Source organism: Panthera pardus, unplaced genomic scaffold (genome assembly GCF_024362965.1).
Source record: "Panthera pardus isolate Hobbes unplaced genomic scaffold, ASM2436296v1 HiC_scaffold_6, whole genome shotgun sequence".
In the NCBI taxonomy this organism is placed as follows: domain Eukaryota; kingdom Metazoa; phylum Chordata; class Mammalia; order Carnivora; family Felidae; genus Panthera; species Panthera pardus.
Window position 1 is genome coordinate 65,767,225 of NW_026526991.1, and position 24,998 is coordinate 65,792,222.

Below are 24,998 nucleotides of genomic sequence, written 5' to 3' on the forward strand. Positions count from 1 at the left end.
CCAGTGGATGCAGGTGGTGATATTTCTGCCCACACTTGGGATCCCAGTCCATGGCTTCTTTTCCAGGTGAATTCTACCCTCATATACTCAATGACATTACTTATGCATATCCTGCCTGGCTCCACAAAGGATTTGAAATGGTCCTCAGTGATTTATTTCTTTATTATTTTTAAAGTTTTCTTTCTTTCTCTCTGAGAGAGACAGAGACAGAGAGAGAGAGAGAGAGAGAGAGAGAGAGAGAGAGAGAGAGAATGAGCAGGGGACGGGCTGAGAGAATCCCAAATAGGCTCTGCTGTCTGCATGGAGCCTGACGTGAGACTTGAACTCACAAACCAAGAGATAATGACCTGGGCCAAAATCAAGTCGGATTCTTAGCCAGCTGAGCCACCCAGATGCCCCTGATCCTCAATGATTTAGTTGGGAACTTTCAGTGTGGAAAACCAGGGGGGTACTTCTAGGGGTGAGGGGCTAGAGATCCAAACACAGGCCCTATTTACTTTTTATGTGCCTCAACTCCAGATTTCACCTTGGTCCTTGCCCTAGAACAAGGGTTGGAATTTTTTCTTCCTGCAAAGGGCTTGATAGTGAATATACAGTTAACCCTTGAACAACATAGGGGGGTTAGAGGAGCCTCCCTCCCCATGCAGTCAAAAACCTGTGTATAACTTTTGACTTGCCTAAAACTTAGTTACTAACAGCCTACTGTTGACCGGAAGCCTTACCAATAACATAAACAGACGATTAACACATATTTTGTGTGCTACTTGTTTTATATGCTCTATTCTTACAATAAAATAAGATAGAGGAAAGAAAATGTTATTAAGAAAATTATAAGGAAGAGAAAAAACTCATTCAGAGTACTATATGGTATTTACTGAAAAAAATCTGTGTATTAAGTGGACCCACACAGTTCAAACCCGTGTTGTTCAAGGGTCAACTGTAGTAGGCTTGTGGGCTTTGTCGCAACTACTCAACTCTACCATAATTACTCAACTCTGCTGTTGTAAATCACAAGTAGCCATAGACTGTACATAAACGAATGGGCGTGGCTGTATCCAAGAAGGCTTAATTCACAAAAACGGACTGTAGATGAGGTTAGGTTCTTTGGCTGAACTTTGTTTACCCCTGCCCCACACCACATGGTCACCTCTTTTCTGGAAATTTCAAGTACTGAAGGTATCTCAGCGTTAAACCAGGAGACAAAAGAGCAGGTGCTTTTCTTTATGGCTCCAAGTCAGAGAACCTGGGAGGTAGATATAAGACTAATGGGAAACATATAAAGGAGATTCCAATGCTCAAAAAGGGAGTGTTTTGCTCTGGAAATGAGCAAAACCAGCATGCTTTCCTACTGAATTATTTGCATGTGTATTTTGTCCTTCCTTATTCAGAGCTCTTCTGCATTTAATCTTAGTAAAGTAGTTCCTTTATCTTTTAGAAGAGAACCATAACTAGAGAAAACAGATTTTTAAAGCTTTTTACAATCTTTCTATTCCTAGCTCAGTGTCTTTGAAAACAAACCGTTATCATTCAATTCAGAAAAGGGATAGACCTCATACATTTAGGACTAAATGTTTATGGGGTTACAAGCTGCTGATTCTAACAGGTCATCTCGTTGGCCAGGGAATGTTCTCTCCATTCCTCTAGGCAATAGATATATCTGCTACCCAAATTACCCTCAAAAAACAGGTGATTTTGCTACTGGGATAGCAAGGACATTTTGAGGAATGTTGGGTTAGGGCAGTACTCTATGGCAGAATTTTATGTCCTTGAATTTCCACTTGAGAACTCTGGGCTTGGAAATTTGATGGAAGCAGTAAGATGTCTTATCCCACTTCAGTCACTGACTGAGCCTGGTGTGTACGGGGGAGTGGGGAAGAGGGGGTGTATCTAGAATAGGATATGAGAGAGAATAATGATAAGGAACATCCAGAATGGGAATTTCTCACACTTAGGAAGGGGGAGGAGAATCTCCAATGGTATTACAGAAAGAATATTTCATCTTTTTCCTGTTTCCTTCCTCTGTATTCCCTTTGGCTCCCTCTCTTTCTAGCTTTCTCTTTCGTCAGACACACTCTGTGGCAAACTTAAGCCCCAAACCACAACCTTGAGAAATTCCAACTGGATTTTGTCAGCAAGGCCAACACCCCCACCCCCCCACCCCCTGCTCCCGGCACACGCGCTGGGCTCAGACCCAGGTCTGGGGTCAGTGACGAGAGTGGGAGTGTGCAACCCACAGAGTGGGTGGCTACAATTTCAGCTTTTACTTAACTCCACTTGCAGTCAGAGGGAGGGAGAAGGACTGATGAACTGTAAGTCAGGCCTCTTGGCCTCCTTCAGCTCTGGATGAACTCTTCTCCCGTAGCCTTTCATGTGGTTGGGAAGCTGGGGAGTGGCAGTTGCTGGCTAGTTGCCAGCTAGGCAGCACCCCTTCTGTCTCTGCTCCTGTTTGCTCCACGGGAAGCACCCAGTGATGCTGCAGCAGACTCCAGACTCCAGACAGGTGAAGGCTGGGAGATTCTCCAGTCCCATTCATCAGTTCTGACTCAAATGCCATGGTACTTGCTGCTAACCATATTAGACTGTCAGTATTTCCATCCTCGGTCACACCTGGAACCCAACCTGGAGAGGATCTGAAGTCTTGGGCAGGGACACTGAATTTGTACCTCCTGTCAGAGTCTCACAAGGCATGTTGGTGTCGTTGGGGCACTAGTGAAGGGGAGGGGGGTGCAGAGTATTATTTTTAGTGGTCAGTGTGGGGCATAACTTGGTGGGGGGAAAATTTTAGGAAAAGAAATGGAAAGAAGAGTCATGGGGAGGTATCACAGGGCCTAATCTAAGAGCATGCAAGAAAACTGAAGGAGTCTTCTGCCATTCACAACACAGAGCTTAGCAGGGCAAAGGCCCTTAATAGCAACAGCCCAGGACAGATACAACTCTCTTTGTTATGAACGTGCTCCTTGTTATCCAGCTCATCCCTCACCATCTTAAATTAGGGCCACCTCGGCTTCACGTGCTAGGGTCATGCTATTCTCCACGTTAAAATAAGAGAGAAAACAGACTGGGGTAAGAGGAAGAGTAGGGAATGTACACACCAGGAATAGATGGGGACAAGTGTGGCTATCTACCAACCTAGCTCTTCTTGGAAAGCGACAGGAAACAAGGCAAAAAAAAAAAAAAAAAAAAAAGAAAAGAAAAGAAAAGAAAGAAAGAAAAAAATCCAGAAAAGCAACAATTTTGGCTCAAGCCTTAGGGAACAGCTATGTGTTCCCTTATACTGCTATAAATGAGGGGAGAGGACACTTAAAGAACCTTCTTTTGTTCTTAGCATTACTAGTGCTCTTCTTCTCGCACAGCAGATACTGTTCCAAGGCAGCTTTGCGTGTCTAGATCAGGTGCAGAAATGAGTGTAAAGGAAGTGGAGGTGGGCACGAGTGGAGAAACATGGGTGCAAAGTCTCTCACTTTCCTTGGGATACTAAAATTCATAGTCATCTAGTCACACATCCTCAAACCACGCCTCTGAATATTAGGCTTCCACGGGTTGTCTTTCACTTTCCAACCTCCTAACTGGTCCAGAGTCCAATTGTTTCCTTCGGTCTCTTAAATTCATCACTCTCTCTCCTCTTCGCCATGGGAAAGGATCTCCTGATTCAGACCCCTGAGTAACCTAGTCTTAGGTGTAGTGAGTAGCAACACTGATGCAGCGAGGGCTCTCAGGGAGTTGCAGCTAACCAGGGTTAAGAAATAAAAGATGTGGTCTGGGGGAACTCTGGAGCAGCGGAATTGAAAAAAAAAAAAAAAAGGTGTGGAAAAGATGTTGTCTAGAAGAGTAAGGTGAGCCATAGCAAGGACTCTTCAATCATACCCTGCTCCTGGCTTTGCCTCTCTGCCCAAACGCTCTCCAGTGTGGCCAGCACGCCGCTCCAGTCATTAAATTCCAGGAATGGCACTGGAGCTTGGGATTCTCACCTCAGTCCCCACTGCTTCATCCCCACTTCCCGGCTCCCGCCTCCGCCACCCTCAGCCTGCAGCCCCCACATCGGCCCCCGCCCAGGTTCAGCTCCAGCACCCGGTTGCCTCTGCTGCAGCCGCTGCCATGGTGATGGATCTCGCGAGAACTGCCGCACGCTACCGCGCAGTTCTCGCGCGATCGGGGAGGTGGGAAGTATCCCGGTCTGGGGGTGGGGGTGCGCCGCACAGCTCCCGTCGCCGTCGCGGCTTCCGGTGCTAGGTGGAGGAAAGGAAGGAGGGAGCCAGGGAGCGGGGCCAGGGGAGCAGTGGTGCCGAAATCGGCTTGGGGGAGTCGGAGGGAGCGGAACCAGTGCCGAGCGGAACCTGCGGGGGCGGAGGCGGCGGCCGCAGCGGCGGAGCTGGGAGCAGGAACAGGTGAGGGGCTGGGGAAGGAAGGCGGGTCTCCGTAGAGGAGAGGCTCGGGGTGGGGGCTGAGGAGATAGACCCCCTCCCCCCGCCCCAGGCATTGCCGGGCAAGGAGCGGTGTGGTCTTTCCCACCGGAGAGCTCGGAGAGGGGGCGCCGGGCCAGTCTCTCGCCTGCCCCCGCATTTGAAGGACGCGGAGCTGGGGTGGGGGTGGGGGGTGCACACGAATTTGTGCCTCTGCCTCGCACGCGGGGGCGACCCGGGCTGCAGTTAGGTTCTCCTCGCCTGCAGGAGGTGGGCTTACGAGGGGTCGGGGTTGAGGTGGAGGAAAACAGTCCGTAAAGAGGTGGTGCGGGGGCGGTGATGACTGTTTTGTATCCTTTTTCTGTTAAAAGGGCTAGGGAATGCCTCTTTTTCCTATCTTCTCTCCCGCTCCACCTTAGCACTAGGAGACCAGAGCCGTGCTGCGGTGACACCCTCTACTCCCATCATGGGGCAGGGGTGCGTAGGGGGTTTAGGGATTAGGTGACAAGGCAAGCTACTGGGGCACCCCGGGGGCACTATTCTGCTAAAGGTTGCGCTTTTGGGTCTTGGGAACCACACGTTGGGAAGAGGGCAGCAGGTGGGGAGCGGGAGGAGAAAAGGCAGGAGAAGGGGGAGGGGGCATCTGATCTTGCTTGGAGAGGAGAGGTGGTGCCTTCCTCCCCCAGGCAAAGCGGGGGCGGTCTCACAGGAGGAGGGAGCAGCTTGTCGCTGGCTCTGAGTTTGTGTCTTCCAATCCGCTTTCTTTCTTTAGGAAGTACCAGGATTCCCGGAACAGAAAATGGAGCCATTGCTTACACCAATGTTTGAGGGAAGGAGGGGGAGGTGGAGTTCCCTGTTAAACCTAGCCACTTGAATAGCAAAGTGGTAGCTCCTGTCTTGGGGGAGTTCCCTTCTTTTTGGGTTGTATTACTGCCGGTCTCATTCTGGCCAGGCCCGGAGGAGTGTGGTATGTGGTCAGGAGTGAGAAGAAATAGTGAGGTCATCCGGTTGAGGGAGAAGCGTAACTCAAAACCTGTCTCTGCTGCTGTTGGATTGGGTCACCCCTGGTCTATGGCATGAAAGTTTTATTGGTAGGAGATCTGCTGCAGGAGTCTGATTGCGTGGGTCAGTGCAACAGGACAGAATCTAGTCTCTGCCTACTTTTCTCCCCTTGTTCCTTAATCAGGTGGTGACCAGCTTTGCTGCCATTTTGTCTTGAGCTTCTTGGGGTAAGTGTCTCCACTTGGCATGACTGGAAGGGAGCAGTGAATTGGTTATTGCCCATTAGACCTGAGTTTGAATAACGTGTCTCTAAAAGCTCATTTTAAGAAAGAAGCTGATCCACAGAGGTCACTTTTTCACAGAATGAATCAATGACCTTGGATTTAGCTGGGAAGGGCCCCCATGTATCACATATTTACGTGCCTCCTGCTTCCCAGCATAGAATTATTACCTTGCACCGTCAACATTTTTGTGTGTCTTGTTTTTCCAAAGAGAAGAAACATTTCAGTTGCAGGGATTGGATCTCATGTTGTGTCACCCACGATGCCCATGCAAACAGTAGACACTCATGATGTATATGGGATGTGAATGGATAGAACTCAACAAGCTTTCTGATTACAGTTTAAGGAAAGAGAAAGAGATGACTTGACTCTCAGGGAGAGTGCCTGGGGAAAGCTGAGTGAGGGTACAAAAGCCCTTAGCCATTGTAATTAAGTCTGAGTCTCTCCACCTTCCTCAGAGGCACAAAACAGGCCTGGATACTGGAAACTAAGACCCAAAAAGAAAAATATTACTAGAACACTAAGTCATTATTTATCTGAAATCTCAGATCCCCTGCTTCTCTATGTGGGCTAAAGGGGTCTCCGTTAAATGTTAAGTCAAAATTGGAATTCTGGAGATTATGGAGGAGGGAGCCAGTATCTGTGGTGTGGTGCCTGGCACAGAAGTGGTGCCAGTGAATGGTAGCTGCTATTATTAAACTGAATGCAAGTATAAAGGAGGGAGGACAGCAGGCTGGAAAGAGTGGAAGTGAAGTCTTAAGTGCACAGAGGGTCATATTGTGCGTGTTCATCTCTGCTACTCTCTTTTCCACTGAGTCAAGAGGAAATGGACTCAGGATAGTGGGTGGGATTTGTTGCTTAAAAGGAGGAACTTCTTTAAAACCAGTTTTGTTAAAGCCGAGTAAATAATAGGGAAATTGTGGAATCTGCTTCTCTGTACACCTTTAGAAATGGCTGCCAAGCAGCCGGAGACTCAAAGCATCTCACTGTGTTTGGTTCTCCTCACCATTTTTTTTTTTTTTTTTTTTTTTTTTTTTTTTTTCCCTCCTCACCATTTTTGTTGCAGGTCAATTTAGAGGCAAAATGGTGTGGTAATTGAGAGTGTGGTCCTTGGAATTAGACAAAATTGGGTTCAAATCCTGCCTCTGCTAATTACTAGTTGTATATAATTTCGGTGAAATTACTTGTCCTTTCTTATTCCTCATTTTCCTCATCAGTGAAGAGCATGACAGTGATAGTACCTTCATAATATAGGCATGAGAATTAAATGAGATAACTGAGTGTAAAGCACTCAGTTTCATGCAAAGCATGGTAAGTTTCAAATAAATATTAGTTGCTACGAATTATCATCATCATAATAGTAATAATAATATGAGCACTCAGGACTGCCTTAGAGAAGGTTGACACAAGAACGACTTGCCGCCTGTGTAGAGGGATGATTGTTACCATGACTTTCTTTGCTGGTTGTAGGCTTATGAGCAATAAAATCTTTTTTCAGCATCAGCCTTACACAGGCAGCTCCTGCTGCCCGAGTGGGAGGTGAAGCTGGAGCAAGGCAGGGGCCTGAACCATCAACTTGGATGCAGGGTGAGGATGTGGAGGCTCAAGAATAGTGTTCATGTTAGAAAAGTCAGCATGGGGTGCCTGGATGGCTCAGTCAGTTAAGAGTCTGACTCAGGTCATGATCTCAAAGTTCGTGAGATCGAGCCCCACATCAGGCTTTGCACTGTTATTACGGAGCCTGCTTGGGATTCTCTCTCTCCCTCTCTTTCTGTCCTCCCCCGCTTGAGTGTTCTCTTCTCTCTCAAAATAAATAAACATTAAAAAAAAAACATGATTGAAGTAATGGTCGACTCTGATAAAACAGCACTCTCGTTGACCTAGGTCAGTGATTTAGATTTCAGGGTCCCTTTATTTTAGGGCTCAGTATTTCAGCATCCTCCATTTCCTGGGCCACTTTTTTCTTTAAAAAATTTTTTTAATGTTTATTTATTTTTGAGAGACAGTGTGAGCGGGAGAGGGACAGAGAGAGAGAGGGAGACACAGAATTCGAAGCAGACTCCAGGCTCCAAGCTGTCAGCACAGAGCCCAACATGGGGCTTGAACCTGCGAACCAGGAGATCATGACCTAAGTGGAAGTCAGACACTCAACCTACTGAGCCACCCAGGCACCCCTGGGCCATTCGTTTCAGGGTCTCCTTTAAATGTCTACTTCTGAGTACGTTTCAGAATGTACTGTATTGAGGTCCAGAGTTGTGATATCTATGTAATTCTATTTGCTATACATTTTCAACATCTGTTGCAGTTATAGGTAGAGTGCTAGTAAAGCTTTTTGATAGTGAAAAAACATGGGGAACATTTAGAAGGAGTTCCACAAATGTTTGAAGGTTTGTATTATAGCCTAGGTAGGAACTGACTGAGGTAGGGATTCTGTGAACATGTAAGAACTTTGCATTGGACTTCTCAAAGGACCAGAAGGGACATGGCTCAGGATTTCAGGGATCTACCATTATCACCATATTCCTGAAGAAAGGTGAGATGATGGGGTGTAGCATATCTCATCATACCTTTTAGCTCTTCCGTTACTGATGAGAGCCTCGTATGATGCTTCCTTTGTGAGTATCAAGTGTGGATGTTTAAAAAAGTTTTTAATGTTTATTTTTTAGAGAGCAAGAGAGACAGAGTATGAGTGGGGGAGGGGCAGAGAAAGAGGGAGACACAGTCCAAAGCAGGCTCCAGACTCCAAGCTGTCAGCACAGAGTCTGATGCGGGGCTCGAGCTCATAAATTATGAGATCATGACCTGAGCCAAAGTTAGATGCTTAACCAACTGAGCCACCCAGGTGCCCCAAGCATGGATGTTTAAACTTAAATAATTTAAATGTGAAATGAAACATAATTTAGGCTGCAGGAGAACGTTTGCTCTCCGTTGCGATGGTTTTTTTTTTTTTTCAATTTTTTTTTTCATGTTTATTTATTTTTGAGAGAGAGAGAGAGAGACAGAGCACAAACAGGGGAGGGGCAAAGAGAGAGGGAGACAGAATCCGAACCAGGCTCCAGGCTCCAGGCTCCAAACTGTCAGAACAGAGCCCGACATTGGGCCTGAACTCATTAACCTGTGAGATCATGACCTGAGCTGAAGCTGGACCCTTAACCAACTGAGCCACTCAGGTGCCCCTTCATTGCGATGGTTTTTGACCCTTTCCTCTTTTTTTGTTAAAAGCAATAGAACGTTACCTTGTATAAAATCTTACTTGAAGTCTAATACATTTAATGGATGAAAATGAAGCTGCTCTAGGGGCGCCTGGGTGGCTCAGTCGGTTGGGCTGCCGACTTCGGCTCAGGTCATGATCTCATGGTCCTTGAATTCGAGCCCCACATCAGGCTCTGTGCTGACAGCTCAGAGCCTGGAGCCTGCTTCGGATTCTGTGTCTCCCTCTCTCTCTGCCCCTCCCCTGCTTACTCTCTCTCTTTCTCTCTCCCTCTCTCTCTCAAAAATAAGAAACATTAAGAATTTTTTTTTTTTTTTAATGGAGCTGCTCTGGTGGTGGTGTAGAGTCATGGAGCATAATTAGAGTCTCTCATGTGGTTCCCCCCACCCCCACCCAGAAGCCTGTGAATCCCACCCAAGGAACCTTAGGGTTCTGAAAATGTAGCAACTACTTCTCGAGTTTGTCAGATACAGGAAGAGGATCAGGGATCACCTATAGAATAGTCTTCCTCAACCTCAGAAATGTTTCACCACCATCGTTAGAACCAGACTCCTCAAAAGCAAGCATGTTAGTCACTAGCCACAGATTAATCATGGTGTTGGGGACATGAAACATGAATAAGGCATGGTCCCTGTTAGCAAGGGGCTCATGGTTTGGTAAAATATTTCCCCAATCTTTTCTCATCATGGCATACATAGAAAATGGTAATAGTGAGACATGGTGCTTACAAGCTGAGGTGACTGGCCCTTGAATTCTAGCCATCTTAATCTCTGCCTAGCCATCCAGTCTGAAGGGATGTATGGCAGACCTGTTATGCATTAAAGGCACATTATTTCCAGCTCTGGAAAGCAAAATAGGCAAATGTAAATAAAACATACTGTGGTACGTCCTAGAGTAGACATGTATTTGTGGTGCTAAAGGATCAGATGGCTCTTACTCCCCAAGCTAGTTGTTCCCTGTTTTCTGAATCCTTAGACTGCTCTGTAATGATGGGCCTTGTCAAACCATGGCTTCCTGTTTCATCTGTTCACAACAGCTCCGTTTTGACTTGTGAAGTGGGACCAAATTGGGGCAAAGGTTTATTAGGGCTTTAGGCTGACTACTCATGGAATTTCAGTGATGCTATAATTAAGAAAGCATAGTGTTCTGAATAGCTAAGACATTGTATAGATGTAGGCATTGGAACAGCCATGGAGTATCAGGCGATGGAACAGTTGTAAGCTGGTCAGATTCGAAGAATAGGGCAAGCTGATAGCTTTGGTTAGAGGGCAGTGCCACAGAATGTTCCAAAGAAACAAATGAGTCTGGTTTTTATCTGGTCACTGTTTTATGTGGCTAAGTCATGTATTCTGAAACAGACCTGTTTCTCTGTTCTGACTTGCTGAGGTTTGTGCATGGGAAGAGCCAGGCCCTTCCCAGGTGTTTGGGTCTTTCTAATCAGACGGGGCAATTTAGGATCTTTACTTGATAATGTGGCCTTCTTTGAGGTTCTATATTGGAGTCATCTTCTCAGACTAGAAGGGAAACTGGCATAATGATTCCGCCTGAGCCTAAACAACTGTTAAGTGGAACCTAATTTTAGTTAGGTATGTTTTAATTTGTAACAATATCATCAATTGTCTAATAGCTAAGTTCAATAGGTATCTTTCAGGCCTTATCTTAATTTGACACTTCTAAAGCCTTTGACCCTCCTTCCTTTTTTTAAAATGTTTTTTACTGTCTTGACTTTCTTTGGGCCCCTCTGGTACCTTCTTACTCTCTTTCCTGGCTTCTGTTTTTGCCCAGTGCTTTAAATGTTGACATGCCCCAGGTTTTTGCCTTTGGCCTTTTTTTCCTGTCCCACTGTACACACTCTCCCTAGATATACAGTTAGAGTAGCATCAGTTGCAAAAGACAGAACACACACGTGTGGCTTAAACAGTAAGTGAATTTATTAAGCGTATATCTTGAAGTCTAGGTGAAATAAACCAGACACAAAGGAATAAAAGTGTATGATTCTATGTGTATGAAGCATCTAGAACAGTCAAATCCATAGACAGATGTAGAATGGTGGTTGCCAGGAGCTGGAGGTAGGGGAAGTGGCAGTTATTATTTAAGTTACAGAGCTTAAATTTGGGAATATGAAAATGTTCTGAAGATAGATGGTGGTGCACAACAGTGTGAATGTATTTAATGCCATTGAACTGTGCACTTAATGGTCAAAATGGTAAATTGTGTTATGTGTATTGCTCTATACACACACGAAGAAATGTAGGGTTACAACACTTTTCTTTTTAATCTACCAGCTTGGCAGGGTCATTAAGAATGCAGATTTTCTTCATTTTTCTGCTCTGACAGCCTAGAGTTCTTATGTCTGTGCCTTCGTGTTCTCAGCATCTCATCCTTCTATGTCAACATCTATAGGCTAGATTGGGGCGCCCGGGTGGCTCAGTCAGTTAAGCATCCAACTTCGGCTGAGGTCATGATCTCACAGTTGGTGAGTTCGAGCCCTGCGTCGGGCTCTGTGCTGACAGCTCAGAGCCTGGAGCCTAAAGGCTGGAGAAGAGAATGTTGCCATATGTTTTTTGTTTTTTTTTTTAAATAAAGTCTATTTATTTATTTTGAGGGAGGGAGGAAGGGGGGGAGAGAGAGAGAGAGAGAGAGAGGGAGACAGAGACAAACACAAGCCAGGGAGGGAGATAGAGAATCCCAGGCAGGCTCCAACCACCAGCGCAGAGCCTGATGTGGGGCTTGACTTCACAAACTGTGAGATCATGATTTGAGCTGAAATCGAGAATTGGACGCTTAACTGACTGAGCCACATAGGTGCCCCAAGCATATGTCTTTTTTTTTTAAGATTGAGGAAAACTTTCCTGGATGCTCCCAGCAGACATTCCCCATGTCTTATTGGCTAGAATTAGCATATAACCATTTGTGACTCAGTCACTGGCAGGGGAAATGAAATGCCTATATCCCTTAGGCTGATCACTTTTCCTACCCTAGAGTTGGGGAAAGGTATCTTTATACCCCCAACCCCAACATCTGAACAAATTAGGTCTTCTGTTAGAAGAAAGAAGAGGAAGAATAACTGTTTGGGTAGATAGCCAGTAACTCCTGTCATCCTGGATCTTAGTTTCTCTTACAGCTTCAGTTACCATCTCTGCAGATGATTCTCAAATACCCAGCCTAACTTTTCTCCTGAAAATCAACTTAGCACCTCAAAATCAAACTTTATTCTAAAAACACCTTCAATCTCAGATCTGTTTCTCTTGTATTTCTTGTCTGAAGAAGTCTCACCAGATCACCCAGTCATTTAACAATCAGTCATTAAATCCTGTGGATTCTACGATTTTGATGTTTCAAATCTGTCCTCTCCTTTTTATTGCCACCTCTGGTTCAGAAGTTTTGATTTGTCAGCGGTATTACCGTACCTCCCACATGGTCTTTCTGTCTCAAGTCTTTTCTCTTTATTTTTTAACGTTTTTTAAATTTATTATTGAAAGACAGAGCATGAGCATGGGAGGGGCAGAGAGAGGAGGAGACACAGAATCCAAAGCAGGCTCCAGGCTCTGAGCTGTCAGCACAGAGCCCAACGCGAGGCTCGAACTCACAAACTGCGAGATCATGAGCTGAGTCGAAGTCGGATGCTTAACTGACTGAGCCACCCAGACGCCCCAAGTCTTTTCTCTTTTTAATTTATACCCTAAACTATTGCCAGAATGGTCTTTTTTTTTTTTTTGGAAAGTAAGCTTTATGTCTAACATGGGGCTCGAACTCCTGACCCTGAGATCAAGAGTTGCATCCTCTGCTGACTGAGCCAGGCACACCCAGAATGGTCTTTCTAAAGCATATACCTGATCATGTTATTCAATATGGCCTTTAAGGCCCTTCATGATCTAGCCCCTGCTTACCTCCAGAGTCATCACTTTCTTCTACCCACTATGTGATATCCAAATAATCTGCCTCTCAGATGCACCTGGCTTTGTCTAGTAAAAAGTGCTGTCTCTAACTCAAGTCTTTACGTCTTTGACGTGCTGTTCCCTCTCCCTCTTTATTGTTTAATTACTTCCTATTCTTCCTTTAGGAGTCAGCTCAGGTGTGACCTGAGAATCAGAGAATCGCCCTTTACCCCTGTTTTGATTAGCTGCTCCAGCTTTCTGTCCCCATAATACTATGTGCTTATCTCATTCTTACCCTCATGCTGTTTTGTAATCCTGGGTTTGCTAGTTTTCCTTTCCCATGACAGTTTCATGAAGGCAGAAGCTGTCTTCCTCTCTGTATCCCTAGTTCCATATACTCAATAAATGCTTAATGAATGGATGGAAGCTGACATCTGAAGCTATTTCTTGGCTTTGGGAAATCTCTGAGTCCAGTAGAAGTCATTGAGATACTAATCTAGGAGTTCTTGTGTGCTTGTGATTATAGTGCTCTTGAGACAAAAACTTGGAAAGCTTATAGAGGTCACAAGCCAGCTGTGCTAAGGAAGCTAAATACAGGCGGACCCTGCTTTTGTTTCCTTAAATTTTATTGGTCTGCTCCATTGGCTTTGCTAAAAATAGCATCTCTATTAGTGATATCTCAATGTGAAAACCGTCTGGGAGCAAAGCTGCTTTTAGTGCACCCTGCTTGGCAGCAGACTTTGGTTTTCCTTTCCTCGGACCCACCATGTAGCCTGAAGAGGAGGAGGTGGTGCCAGATCAGAAGTCCCCTCGGAGGTGTCTTACGACGCAAGCCTGAGTCAGCCACAGGAGTCAGGTGAGGGGAGTGTGTGCGGCAGACCGAGCTGTGACTCTCAGTATCACTTGGAGAGTGAGGCAAGAATGTTCCTGCAACACACACAAGCCAAGATGGCTGAGCAGTTTCAGCAACAGCCTGCCTCTCCTGGGGGGGTGGAAGGATGGGCTTGGGGGCCGTAAGTAGCCCTCAGTGAGGACATCCTCAAATGAGGCTTAAATCAGGCAGTATGCTTGATTGAACTCCTGCAGTGTCCCAGACAGATTGTCCTGGAACACGTTTTTTTAGAGCTCTTCTTGTCGTTTGTACCACTGATAACAAAGTTTGTGATTGTAAAATAGAATGTTGAGATAATTTTTAATACTAGAGATATTACTGTATTCCATTTTTTATCCTAAGCCACTCACCTTTAGTTTTAACTGCTGATTCCTGGTTTCTAACAGCCCATGGAACCCTGGCATTTTGCCCTGTGAACACAGGAGTGCCATCTGTGGTAAAAGAGAGTAACTATAGGCTGCAGAGTACCTAGGGAAACAACCCAGGGTTTATGGTTTGTTTTTTGTTTTTTTCTTTTTTGCCATTCTGCCTCCCAGAGCTTTTTCTAGGAATGCATTATGGTGAAAGTGAGAATCAGCTGTATAGACCAAGATTTGTGTTCGAGGCACAAAGCTGAAAGTTGCCACCATCCTCATGGTAGGGGCATCAAGCTGTCTGGTAATAGGGACAGATCAAGAAAACCAATACCCACTTTGGAATGCTCATCTGAGTCAAGCTCTTGATTATATTAAAGAGGAGCCATAATTTCCACTAATGTCAAGGCCCTGGGCTTCCCCCCAGAGGACATGTGGTAACTCCTTGGGCATTTCATCAGTTATCCATCTGCCACATTGTGTATTAAGCGGCAAGAGAAAATTCCACCAATTTTAGTCTTCTAGTCTTTTTGGGGTGTTTCCAAACCAGTCTTTGGGTCAGGTATTGTGGAGAATGGCCAAGAATTGACAGGATATCTAAGAAACCATCGGTGCATTACACAAAGATACCAAGTGCTGCTAGGGCAGAGGAAATGATATAAGAACAACCTCAGATGAGGCTTAAATTGGCCCATGTGCTTGATTGAACTCATATAGTGGAATTGGCACTGGGAGTGGGACGGATCCAAAATAAAAGGCATAGTCCCTGCCCGTGGAGAATACAGTTAAGCTGGAGAGATGGTAAATATACAGACTTATAAAGAGGAAAAAACTCCACAAGTTAGTAAGTGCCACTTGAGTGGTTCAGATGATTCAGGGACATACCAGGAAATAGAAATAAGTGTAACACTGGGATTAGCTTTTGAACCAAGACATTAGCATGCTAGCTTAGCAAAGAAGCAAACCAAAGTACAAGGTTTGCATGTTTGGGGGCAAGGGGTATTTTTCAGTCACTGCTGTACTCACAGTTGATAATCATTTACTCAGCAATAATTTCATTCACGAAGGACAGCAAGATAAATGTGTGGCATAAATTTATTTATTTATTTATTTATTTTTTTATTATTTTTTTTTAATTTTTTTTTTTTTCAACATTTTTTATTTATTTTTGGGACAGAGAGAGACAGAGCATGAACGGGGGAGGGGCAGAGAGAGAGGGAGACACAGAATCGGAAACAGGCTCCAGGCTCCGAGCCATCAGCCCAGAGCCTGACGCGGGGCTCGAACTCACAGACCGCGAGATCGTGACCTGGTTGAAGTCGGACGCTTAACCGACTGCGCCACCCAGGCGCCCCAATGTGTGGCATAAATTTAATACAGAATCTGGGCCGAAGCCTATTACCAAAGTCTTAAAGGAAAGTATCATCTGGAGCTGGAGAAAAGGACACCTGAGCAGGAGACAAGATATAAAACTAGGAAGACTTGGGGAAGATTTAAATTTCTGTAGGTGATGGTGGCAGGACGGGAAATCTGACTACTACAGATTGCTGGGGTTGATGGAATCTAATCTTATTAGTTGGGCAGATGTCCCCTCCTGCCTCAGGGATCCTCTGGGATCTGTCTGCCTGGGTGGGTTGAGGCAGGATGGGCAGGGACGATGGCTAGTGGGCGACTTGGCTGAAGTTGAGCCCTAAGGTTGAGCCAGGTCCTCTCTCTGGGGTGTGAGCCCTTTGGGTCAGGGGCAGGGCTCATCTGAGGAACCTACCAGGAGCACCACGCCTGGCTCATTAGTGGATGTCTGAGAAGGCCTTTGAAGATGAAACACTCCGTAAGCACTCATTGTTTCTGTTTTTTGGACAAACTAGTACTTTGGTCTCCAGGGGCTGTTGATCTGGCTCCTTTGTGCTAGTCTGGAATTTGCTGCAAACTGAGGAGAGTAGGAAACAAACAGAACTTAAATAGTTTTTGAGAAAACAGCTAAACTCCCACTAAACCCCCCATGCTTTAGCTTGTAAATAGGATTCCTACCCATCCACCTTTCACATTCTTGGGTTTGGGTGCACTCTGTCTTGACCTGTTCCTTCGCCTGCTGGGTTTGGGGTGTGTGTGTGTGTGTGCCTCTGGTTCCCAGACTCTATAGAGAATGCCAGCAGCTGGCATATGGTGATTGCTGAATAAGCTGCCTGCTGACGCATGTCTCCTGCAGGCACAGAGAACTGGCTGGCATGGGCGATTCTGAACCCCTGTTTCATTGTTGTTTCAAAGATGCATTTCTGTGGCTGTCCTGTTGCATAGAGAAGGGAGGGAAGAAGAGAAAATGAGTGACTCTGATTTTGTCTTTGGGGGCAATAGGTAGTAGGGTGGGAGGATGGGCATTTTGTACCTTCATAGTGGTTCTTACTGCTGTCGTCTTCACTTTTTTAGCAGGTATTTGTTAAGTTCCTAGTATGTACCAAGCATAAGCTTCCAATCTGAGTGAGCTGCTAGTAAGGCCAGTTATAGACCTTACTATTTTAGTTTATTTGTTCCACTGCTATGTGCCAGGCACTAGTCAAGGTACTGGGAACACAGCAGTGAACAAAATAAAGAGCCGACATTGTAGAAGGAGAAAAACACAACAGCAAGAAACAAATGTGTGATGTGTCTGATGCTGAGAAATGCTATGAAGAACAGTGAAGTGGGATAAATGGGGTAGAGAGTGATGTGTGTATGTTTTGGTGGTTGTAGAAGGCCTCTTTGATAAGGTGATACTCAAATGGATGCCCGAAGGAAGTGAGGGAGTACTCTGGGAAGGTTATCTGGGAGAGCGGCACTCAGGGCAGAATGAAGAGCAAGTACAAAAGCTTTGAGACAAGAAGGTGTTGGGGAATTGAAGTGGAGTGAGCCAAAGGGAGAGCAGTAGAGGATCTAACAACAGAAGCAGGGGAATGCAGATCATGCAGGACCTTGTAAGCCACGGTATGGCTTTGGGTTTTACTGAAAAGGAGATACGAAGCCAAGAGAGGGTTGAACCGAGAAGCAGCATGACCTGATTTTGGTTTTAAAAGCAGTCTGGCTATGTGGAGAATAGACTGAAGGGGGTGGGGGGAAGAGGCAGGGAATGAGGTGACTGCCTCATTGCAGGTGAGAATGTAGAAAAGCTGTCCTTGGATGGGCCACAGTGAGCCTAGGAATGAGGGGGAGCCTAGGAATGGCTGAGGAATGAGGGGGAGCCTCTCCCCACCCCATCTCCCAGCTTGGCGTACTGTTGTATGAACGGGAACAACTTGAGCAGCTGGCACTTCACAAAGTGGAAAGGATCAGCCTCTTTTAGGGAGTGTTATTTTCTTATTTCTTCCTCATTGATTTTGGTGTGCGGAAGGAAGGTGGAATTATAGAAGTAGAGAAAGGGAAGAAGTGGAGTCCCTTGATTTGAGCAGAGAGCCTGGACCTTGGGAACCTGGCAAGCCCAAACCTTGTCAGGAGTCACAAAGAGCCACTCCTCATTCCACTCCCTCCTCTCCCAGCCTTTCCGGGAGTCTCAGGGTAAGGCTGAAGGAGGGAGGGGCATTCATGGTCTCATAAGACCTTATATGGTATAGAGTGTCAGAACTCAAGGGACTCTAGAAGTCATCTAGTTCAACCCCCTCCATTTAGAGGGGCAGATATGGATGGGTGAAATAACTCGTCCAAAGTCACATGGGTATATTACTAGCAGAGCAGGGGTCCTGAGTGTTCACTGCTTTGTCTCTGCTCCCAGAGACTCAGGATGTGTCTGAGTAGGACTTGATCTTCCTAGTCCTCTCAGGCTCTCGGTTTGGCATGAACTCCAGCCGTGACTTTGGCAAATCCCGTTTGCACGAAATCCTGACTAGCAGATGGTGGTGATGAGTTTATGTTTCTTTGCCTAGGATCAAGTTCTCCATACCAGGGGCCAGGCCAAAACCAGACTGCCACTGCCCCCACTTGAGCCCGCCTGTCCTCAGAAAGTGGTTGCTGTGATCATGGGTAATATCTTTGGAAACCTTCTCAAGAGCCTGATTGGGAAGAAGGAGATGCGTATCCTGATGGTGGGCCTGGATGCTGCAGGAAAGACCACCATCCTGTATAAGCTGAAACTGGGGGAGATCGTCACTACCATCCCCACCATCGGTAAGGGTGCAGCTTAGATGTAGGCTTTCATGCCAACAGCTGAGCCAGGCAGGGGGCCTATTCCTAGATCCCCCACCTGGCCACCAGGCAAGTCCATGCAACTTGGGGGGATTCAGGGAAGGATGGTTATTTAGCTTACTAGCAGGTGCTGGGGCTGCCGTTTGCCCACCTACCCTGGTCCTCTCTGATGCGGGAACTTCCGAAGCCTGGCACTGAACAGTCGCCCTGAGGCACTGAGCTGGTTTATTCTTTGTGTTGTTTGGAAAGCGGGTGAAAGGCTTTGATGTTCCTGCCAGGGGCCAGGAGTTGGTTCAGTTTAGATCCTCAGTGGCCCTGATCCTGGTTAAGACCTGCCTGTGGGAGGGAGAGAATTTGCCTTATTGATGGGGCTCCAGATCATCATTGTCCATTGGTTCTGCATTTGGGGCTCCAGGACTATAGCTCACTTTTTCTTCACCGTGTTTCCCAGGCCCTACTTCTTAGCTGTGGCAGACTCTGGTGGCTGAGGTACAGGAATGGGGCTGAGTCATTTCTTTGCAGGAGGGAGAGGCAAAGACTGAGAGAATGAGTGGAGAAGGTTAGCTCATGTTACCCAGGCGATTGTGAACCTCCTGACTGGCCCTTCTCATTCTCTTCCTCTTTTTCTCTTTTTGGCCTTTAGGCTACTAGGTCAGGGAATACCAGGCCTGAGGAAGCCTTAGTTTCCTTTGCTAGGATCATAGCCAGGCTGGGGGAAACAGAAATGAACCCACCTGGGTATTGTTCGCAGGCCTGGTGTTTGAGGCCAAGTGGCCATTGTTTTTTCCAAAGGGTTCAACGTGGAGACAGTGGAGTACAAGAATATCAGCTTCACAGTTTGGGATGTGGGTGGCCAGGACAAGATTCGGCCTCTCTGGAGACACTACTTCCAGAACACCCAAGGTATGGAATATGAATTGCCCAGGTTGGCACGGGTTGGTTGGGTATGAGCAGAAGGAATGACCTTCATTTTTGGTTATGGGCAGCCAGTTCTTGCCCGGCTGCAACTCCTAGGGGTGGGAACAAAGGAGGAAAGGGAGCAAATATTTGGAGGGCATGTGGAGGGTGTTGTCTTTTGGTGGTGTGTGTGCGGGGAGGGGGAGTTCATCTGCTGTCTTGTGCAGCCCATGCTCTGCCTCCCTAGGGTTGATATTTGTGGTCGACAGCAATGATCGGGAGCGAGTAAATGAGGCCCGGGAGGAACTGATGAGGATGCTGGCAGAGGATGAACTCCGGGATGCAGTGCTCCTTGTCTTTGCAAATAAACAGGTGAGACTTCTCCCCACCCCTGGATTTGAGAGATGACAACCTGGCTGTAGAAATCATGAGCCTTGGGGCTTATTGTAGGGGAAGCCCTGTGTTCTCAATTTTGGAAGTGTGGGAAATACGATTAGCTGGCTTCTTTACGTTCCTCTTCTTGTCCCCCACCCAGCTTTAATTAGCAACATTTCTGTCCTCAGAGATTTGGTGTGGTAGATACATCACCTCAAATCCCTCCTTCATCTTCCCTGATGTCTACTTTAGTGGAACTGCCCTCACTCCTGCAGTCAGACAGACATGATTCTTTGCCCAGTCTGAATCACCTCTCCACTTCCCTACCAACCCCATATTTGGTTTGCAGCTCCCCAGTGGAATGACCTTTAGTGCCTTGAATCTATGGCTCTAGGATGACTAAATCCAAAGCTGCTCCTTAGGACCTTGTTCTGGCTCCTACAATGGAGGAGGAGGAGAGGGTGCTGGTACACATCTCTTTGGTAGATGGGTGCTCTAGAAGCCTTTGAAAGATCCTGAGGCTCCTTTTTGTGTGTCTTCCTCGCGCTCCAGGATTTGCCTAATGCTATGAACGCTGCCGAGATCACAGACAAGTTGGGCCTGCATTCCCTGCGTCACCGCAACTGGTACATTCAGGCCACCTGTGCCACCAGCGGGGACGGGCTGTACGAAGGCCTGGACTGGCTGGCCAATCAGCTCAAAAACAAGAAGTGAGAGCCAGGCAGCCCTATTCGACCACCCCACCCACCCCTGACACACCTACTGTCTCCCTACCCCAGTCCTGCCCCTTCCTTCCCGTTGCCAGTGTGGCCAGGGCCCTGGGTATCATGTCCGCATGCCCAACAAGAGCCTTGCCTCCCCTGCCTCCCCTCCTCTTCCCTGTCCATGACCAGTCCCCAGTTGTTGTCCTGATGATGAATCATTCCAATTTATCGGATTTAAAACAAAAACAAGGTTGTTATGGTTTCATGGGGTGGCCCCCCTCATCCTTGGGTTTGGGAGGTGGGGTGGGGTATTCTCTTCGTTCGCTTCGTTTGGCTCTGGTTGCTGTGCTCTTGGCATCTGAGTCCCTTCCCTTTCCCCACAGGTCCTTCTCCTATTCCCCGTCTTCCTTTCCTTTGCCACCCTCTCCCCGTTCTACATGGAAATTGCACGGGCCTCTCTGTGTGTGCGTGCATGTGTGCGCGTGTATATACATGTATAGAGAGATATATATGCAGGGGCCGGGGGAAGGGTGGAGGGGTGGAGTGCAGCTCGAGGCTGGGAGCCAGGACACTGCCCGCTCTAGCCTATCATCTGCCTCTCCCATGTTGATGAGATAAAGGGAAGAAGGTAGAGGGAAGGCTGTCCCACTTGCACTGGTTCCTCTCTTCTCTGCAGGTGGGTTTTTCTGGATGATAGGATGGATGGTGGATTTTCCACCATCATCTTCCCGTGTACCTCTCTCTCCTGCTTAGGGCAGGGGGGTGGTGTTTATCTCTAGATGACTGTTCCCAAGGAGATACCATTCTGCCCTGCCTTGTTAGTGGGGAGAAGAGAGGAGCCCACTCACTCTTACCAGCCCAGTGTTCAACTGGTCCTCCTCCTCATCCTTAGATCTGTTCCTCAGGAGCTTGTGGGGAAGATAGGGAGAGCAAGACCATGGGGGTGTGTTTGGGACCAAGGGCACTGGGGGGGTGGGCCTCAGGTTTTTCATCTTCATACTTTTGTGTTGTTACGAGGTGAGGCATGGATCAGTCCTGTTCCTGCCTTCCCATGTGCCCCCCCCCCCCCTTCCTTATCTTCTGATCTTGGGGATTGGGTGGTTCATCTATCCTTTGTCAGAAGTTTCCTCACTTTAGGAGTCCTGCTGGCCTGACCAGGGCTGGCTGGGTGGTTTAATGGGAAGCAAGGGAGTGGGGGTGACATAGCAGACCTCAGTTTCAATTCCCCTTCTCTCTACTTCACTCTTTTTTTAGTCCAGGATGTGCTGAAGGCTGAAAATTTTCTATTCTGTTTCTAGACCCTCAGGCTATCCTGCTGTCCCTCCTGACTCCCATCCCAACAGTTTTTCCCTGCCCGTTTCACCCACTTCCCATAAATCAATTTGAGGGTTGGAGTGGAGGAAACAGAACTCTGAAGTAGTTGTTGGTGCTGGTGGGATGCAGTGGTCTTCAGAGTCCTCCCACCATAATTAGGTAGTTGTTCAGAAGCTGCTGCTGCTACTGCGTCTCTCTGTGTACAGGGGGCGCTTGTCCCTGACGTCCTGGCCTGGGTCCTGACTTTGCGGTTTCTGTGAAGCCGTGGCTTTTCTGTGGGCTCCTGTGTGTGCTGGCTGCGCCCTGAGCTCCTGAACAGCCACCCATAATCTTTCTGCTAAGGTCAGGGCCCAGGCCCCCTGACAAGCATGGCTGAGGGACCCCTTCCCAGAAGGAGTGTCCCAAGCCCCACCCCATGGGGCCAGGCTTCCTGCCACCTTTGTCTACAACAGGCAGATCAGTATCCCCACCCTGACCCAGGTTGAACTGTGAAAGAGAGGTTCCAGGGGTGTCTCCCTCAGTGCCAGTTCCTTAGTGATGTACTATTTACCCAAGATGCAGTGGGTGTGGTGTGTGCAGGTCTCTTGATCTCTAGGCCTGTGTGTGTGTGTGTGTGTGTGTGTGTGTGTGTGTGTGTGTGTGTGTTTGGTGGCGGGGTGAGGGGAGAGGGGTGCTGGAGCTTCTATTTCATTTTAATGTATATTCACTCCCATGAACCCCATGGATGCTTCCCTCCACCCCTTTTCTTTGCTTCTGCCTCAGTTTCCTCATGTTTTTGCTCCTGCTCCTGTTTCCTCTCCCTTCCTGAACTCTTTCCTTGGCCTTCTCAACTCATTCACTGCTGTTGCCTGCTGTCGTCTCCCCTTTCCTTGTTTCATTCCTACTTAGGATTCCCCACTCTTGATCTTTGCGGTAGGTGAGAATTTTGCCTCTTCTCCTGCCTCCCAGTCTGACTCTCCCTAGTTAGATGTCAGTCCCAAATAGGTTTTTCTCATTTTAGGCCCACTCCTACCTTGCTTTGGGGAGCTCCAGAGACCAGCGGGCCTGAGCGTTAGGAAGCAGCCTTGGAGGTTGCCTTGGTGCTGCTCAAGGATGTATCCAGCAGGGGGCAGTAAGTGATCTTGGTAGTGTCCCTGGCTGCCAGGCCCTTGGCAGGGGTGGTCTCTTCAACATTCCCATTCACCTAAAAGCTCTTTTTGGATTGGGTTTTTCATTCCATTTTTGCTTGCTCCCTTCCACACTCTTCTCTGGGAGATTTAATTTTATGCTTTCCTTTGTTACAGCCTCTTCCCCCCTGGAGAATCCCCCCACCCCCCCAAAGTTTGTTTTGTGGTGTTATGGTGGTAACTGCAGTTCTGAACTGGTTTTTCTCTTCTTTTTTCCTCCTCTGGAATGTAGACTGTATATGTTTAATAACTCACCTTCTCTCTCCTTGCTCAAAATGTGGGATACGCGATGACTGTGACCCTGGTTGGAAATTAAACTTGTTTTATGCAGCTTTGGAGCAGACCTTCATCCTTGATGTGCAGCAGCCATGGGACAGTAGTTTAATGGTGAGGGTATTTCTGTCTTTGGTCCCTCTCTGTAGACTGCTCCTTCTCTCAGCAAAGGGGTAAAGGGCACACTTGACAGGGATGGGGCTGGGGGAGAGTGAGATTATTGAGGAACTTAGGCTTATCTCTACACTGCTTACTACTTCCCATCATACTCCAGAGAGGAGCGTAAATGAATTGGGCACCAGAGTGTGAGGTCTTTGTGACTTTGCTCCTTAGTTGTAACGGGTTTTATCCTGTACCTTGCTTTATTTATCACTGCTGGTAGACACTAGAGACTTGAGTGGCTAGAGGACCCTGAACTCAGAGTGACCCAGACTGCCTCCACTCTCAGATCTCCTGAGCCCTGTGCATCAGGTGCTTATAGTTGGAACAGGGTCCCCTCATCCATAGACTGGAGTCCTCTCACTCGTCTAATTTTGGATTTTGGCAGTGAGTAAGCATGAAGGGTAAAGGCCTGGATAGTGTAATGAACTTGATCCTCTTTACAACTGTGGCCCTGTATCACCACTGCCTCAGGCATGTGGTTCCCCATTGTCAGGATGCCAAACCTCATCCAGAGATTCCACAAATGTCTTGAGGGAAAGGACAAGCCTCCGCCCTCCCAATCCACTCCTGTCACTACTCTTCCTCTCCTGCTAATACTGTCTGGCTCCAGGCAAAGAAAGAGATAGTGCTCCCCTTTCTTTAGGGGGTGAGATCTGGGTGAGCTAGGCAGGCCATCCCCACTCTTGCCACTTTAAGTGTTGTGGGAAAGGGACAGGTTTTAGGCATATAGTAAGTTTGAGAGCCCCGAGTGCCGGTGTGAAGTAAATCATTTGTATTCAGTTACCTCCCTGGTCCTCAAAAGCTCTGCCTGGTGACCAATGTTACTGATAAGAGCACATTTATAAGTATGTTCCTTCTAGAACAACCCCTCATAAGATCGTGATAATAGAGAGGACTTTAGCTGGATGGCAGGCCAGTGGGTGTCTTTTGACTCCTGAAGAGGACGACCTGATCTGTTTTGTCCCTCAGTACTCTATTTAAGATTCCAGAAGGGAGGTGCGGGGGAACCCTCTTGTGTCAGTTGCTTAAACCTTCCAGCTTCTTTCAAGAGGGGTTGGGGGGAAGAGGGAGAGACTTAACCTGGAAAGTAAGTGTTTGGCATCCAGCTCTTAGGACAGATAGCAACCTTATCTGCCCAGAACTTGAGTAGCTCTTCAGTCATGGCTTGGCAGACTTGGGCCCAGGGTCTACCTCAGAATGATCTGGGTAACGGAGCTTCCAACATGAGCTTGGAGAAAGTGGAAGGCTTTGGATTGGTCAGGCTGGCGTGGACAGAACTGTCCTCCTCGTTACAGGGTTTGGGGTCAGCGGCAGGGAAAATGAGTGTGGGTATGTGTGAGTTTCTCAGACTAGAGGTATAAGGTCTGAAGGCTCTGGGGATTCGCTGCTATCACTTCCAGTTCAAGTGCCTAGATTGGTCAGAGCAGAACATTGACAGGTATTTACTTAGTACTTGTGAGGGTTCCAGACCTGTGCTAAGAAGGAAGTCAAACCACTGGATAGACCTGGGAATCCATTTTTGGGATGCTTTGAAATCCTTTGGGATATCCATAGTGCAGTACATTGGGGTAGTGAGAGTTGGGGAATAACTGGGGGATACCCCTTTGCTACTGCTTGGTGCACAGAGTGGTGTCTTTGGGCAGGCAGTCATAGTACTAAGAATGCTTCCAGTTCTGAAGGGTGTGGAATTAGGAGGGTCAAAGTCCATCTCTCTACTTTCTAACCTGGTACCTGGAGGGATAGAGTTTCCTGCTGGTCGCTGAGGAAAGATAGGATCCAGTGGCCTTCCTTCCTCTACAGGTTTTTCATTCTAATTGGGTTTCCTGGCCCTGATTGCTGGGGTTGGGTAAGAAATGACCCTGAATTCCTGAGCAAAGGGAAGAGGAGGTTAAGTCTGAGGAAATCCAAACCTTATGAAAGGGAGCAAGGCCACTGAAGGCA

At 47.2% G+C, this 24,998-nt stretch overlaps 1 protein-coding gene across 3 annotated transcripts; it reads left to right on the forward strand.

Annotated features, from left to right (window-relative positions):
- Nucleotides 1-4,173: 4,173 nt before the first annotated feature.
- ARF3 (ADP ribosylation factor 3) lies at nt 4,174-22,952 on the forward strand. 3 transcript variants are annotated; one of them, XM_053895924.1, is made up of 6 exons: nt 4,174-4,385; nt 5,587-5,629; nt 17,908-18,148; nt 18,959-19,069; nt 19,311-19,435; nt 19,991-22,952. In XM_053895924.1, the coding sequence occupies exons 3-6, from the start codon at nt 18,001-18,003 to the stop codon at nt 20,150-20,152; spliced, it is 546 nt and encodes a 181-aa protein (XP_053751899.1). In that variant the 5' UTR covers nt 4,174-4,385; nt 5,587-5,629; nt 17,908-18,000; the 3' UTR covers nt 20,153-22,952. The 3 variants fall into 3 exon arrangements, with proteins under 3 accessions (XP_053751899.1, XP_019274763.1, XP_019274762.1); XM_019419218.2 differs by lacking the exon at nt 5,587-5,629; XM_019419217.2 differs by lacking the exons at nt 4,174-4,385; nt 5,587-5,629 and adding an exon at nt 13,539-13,628.
- Nucleotides 22,953-24,998: the final 2,046 nt, after the last annotated feature.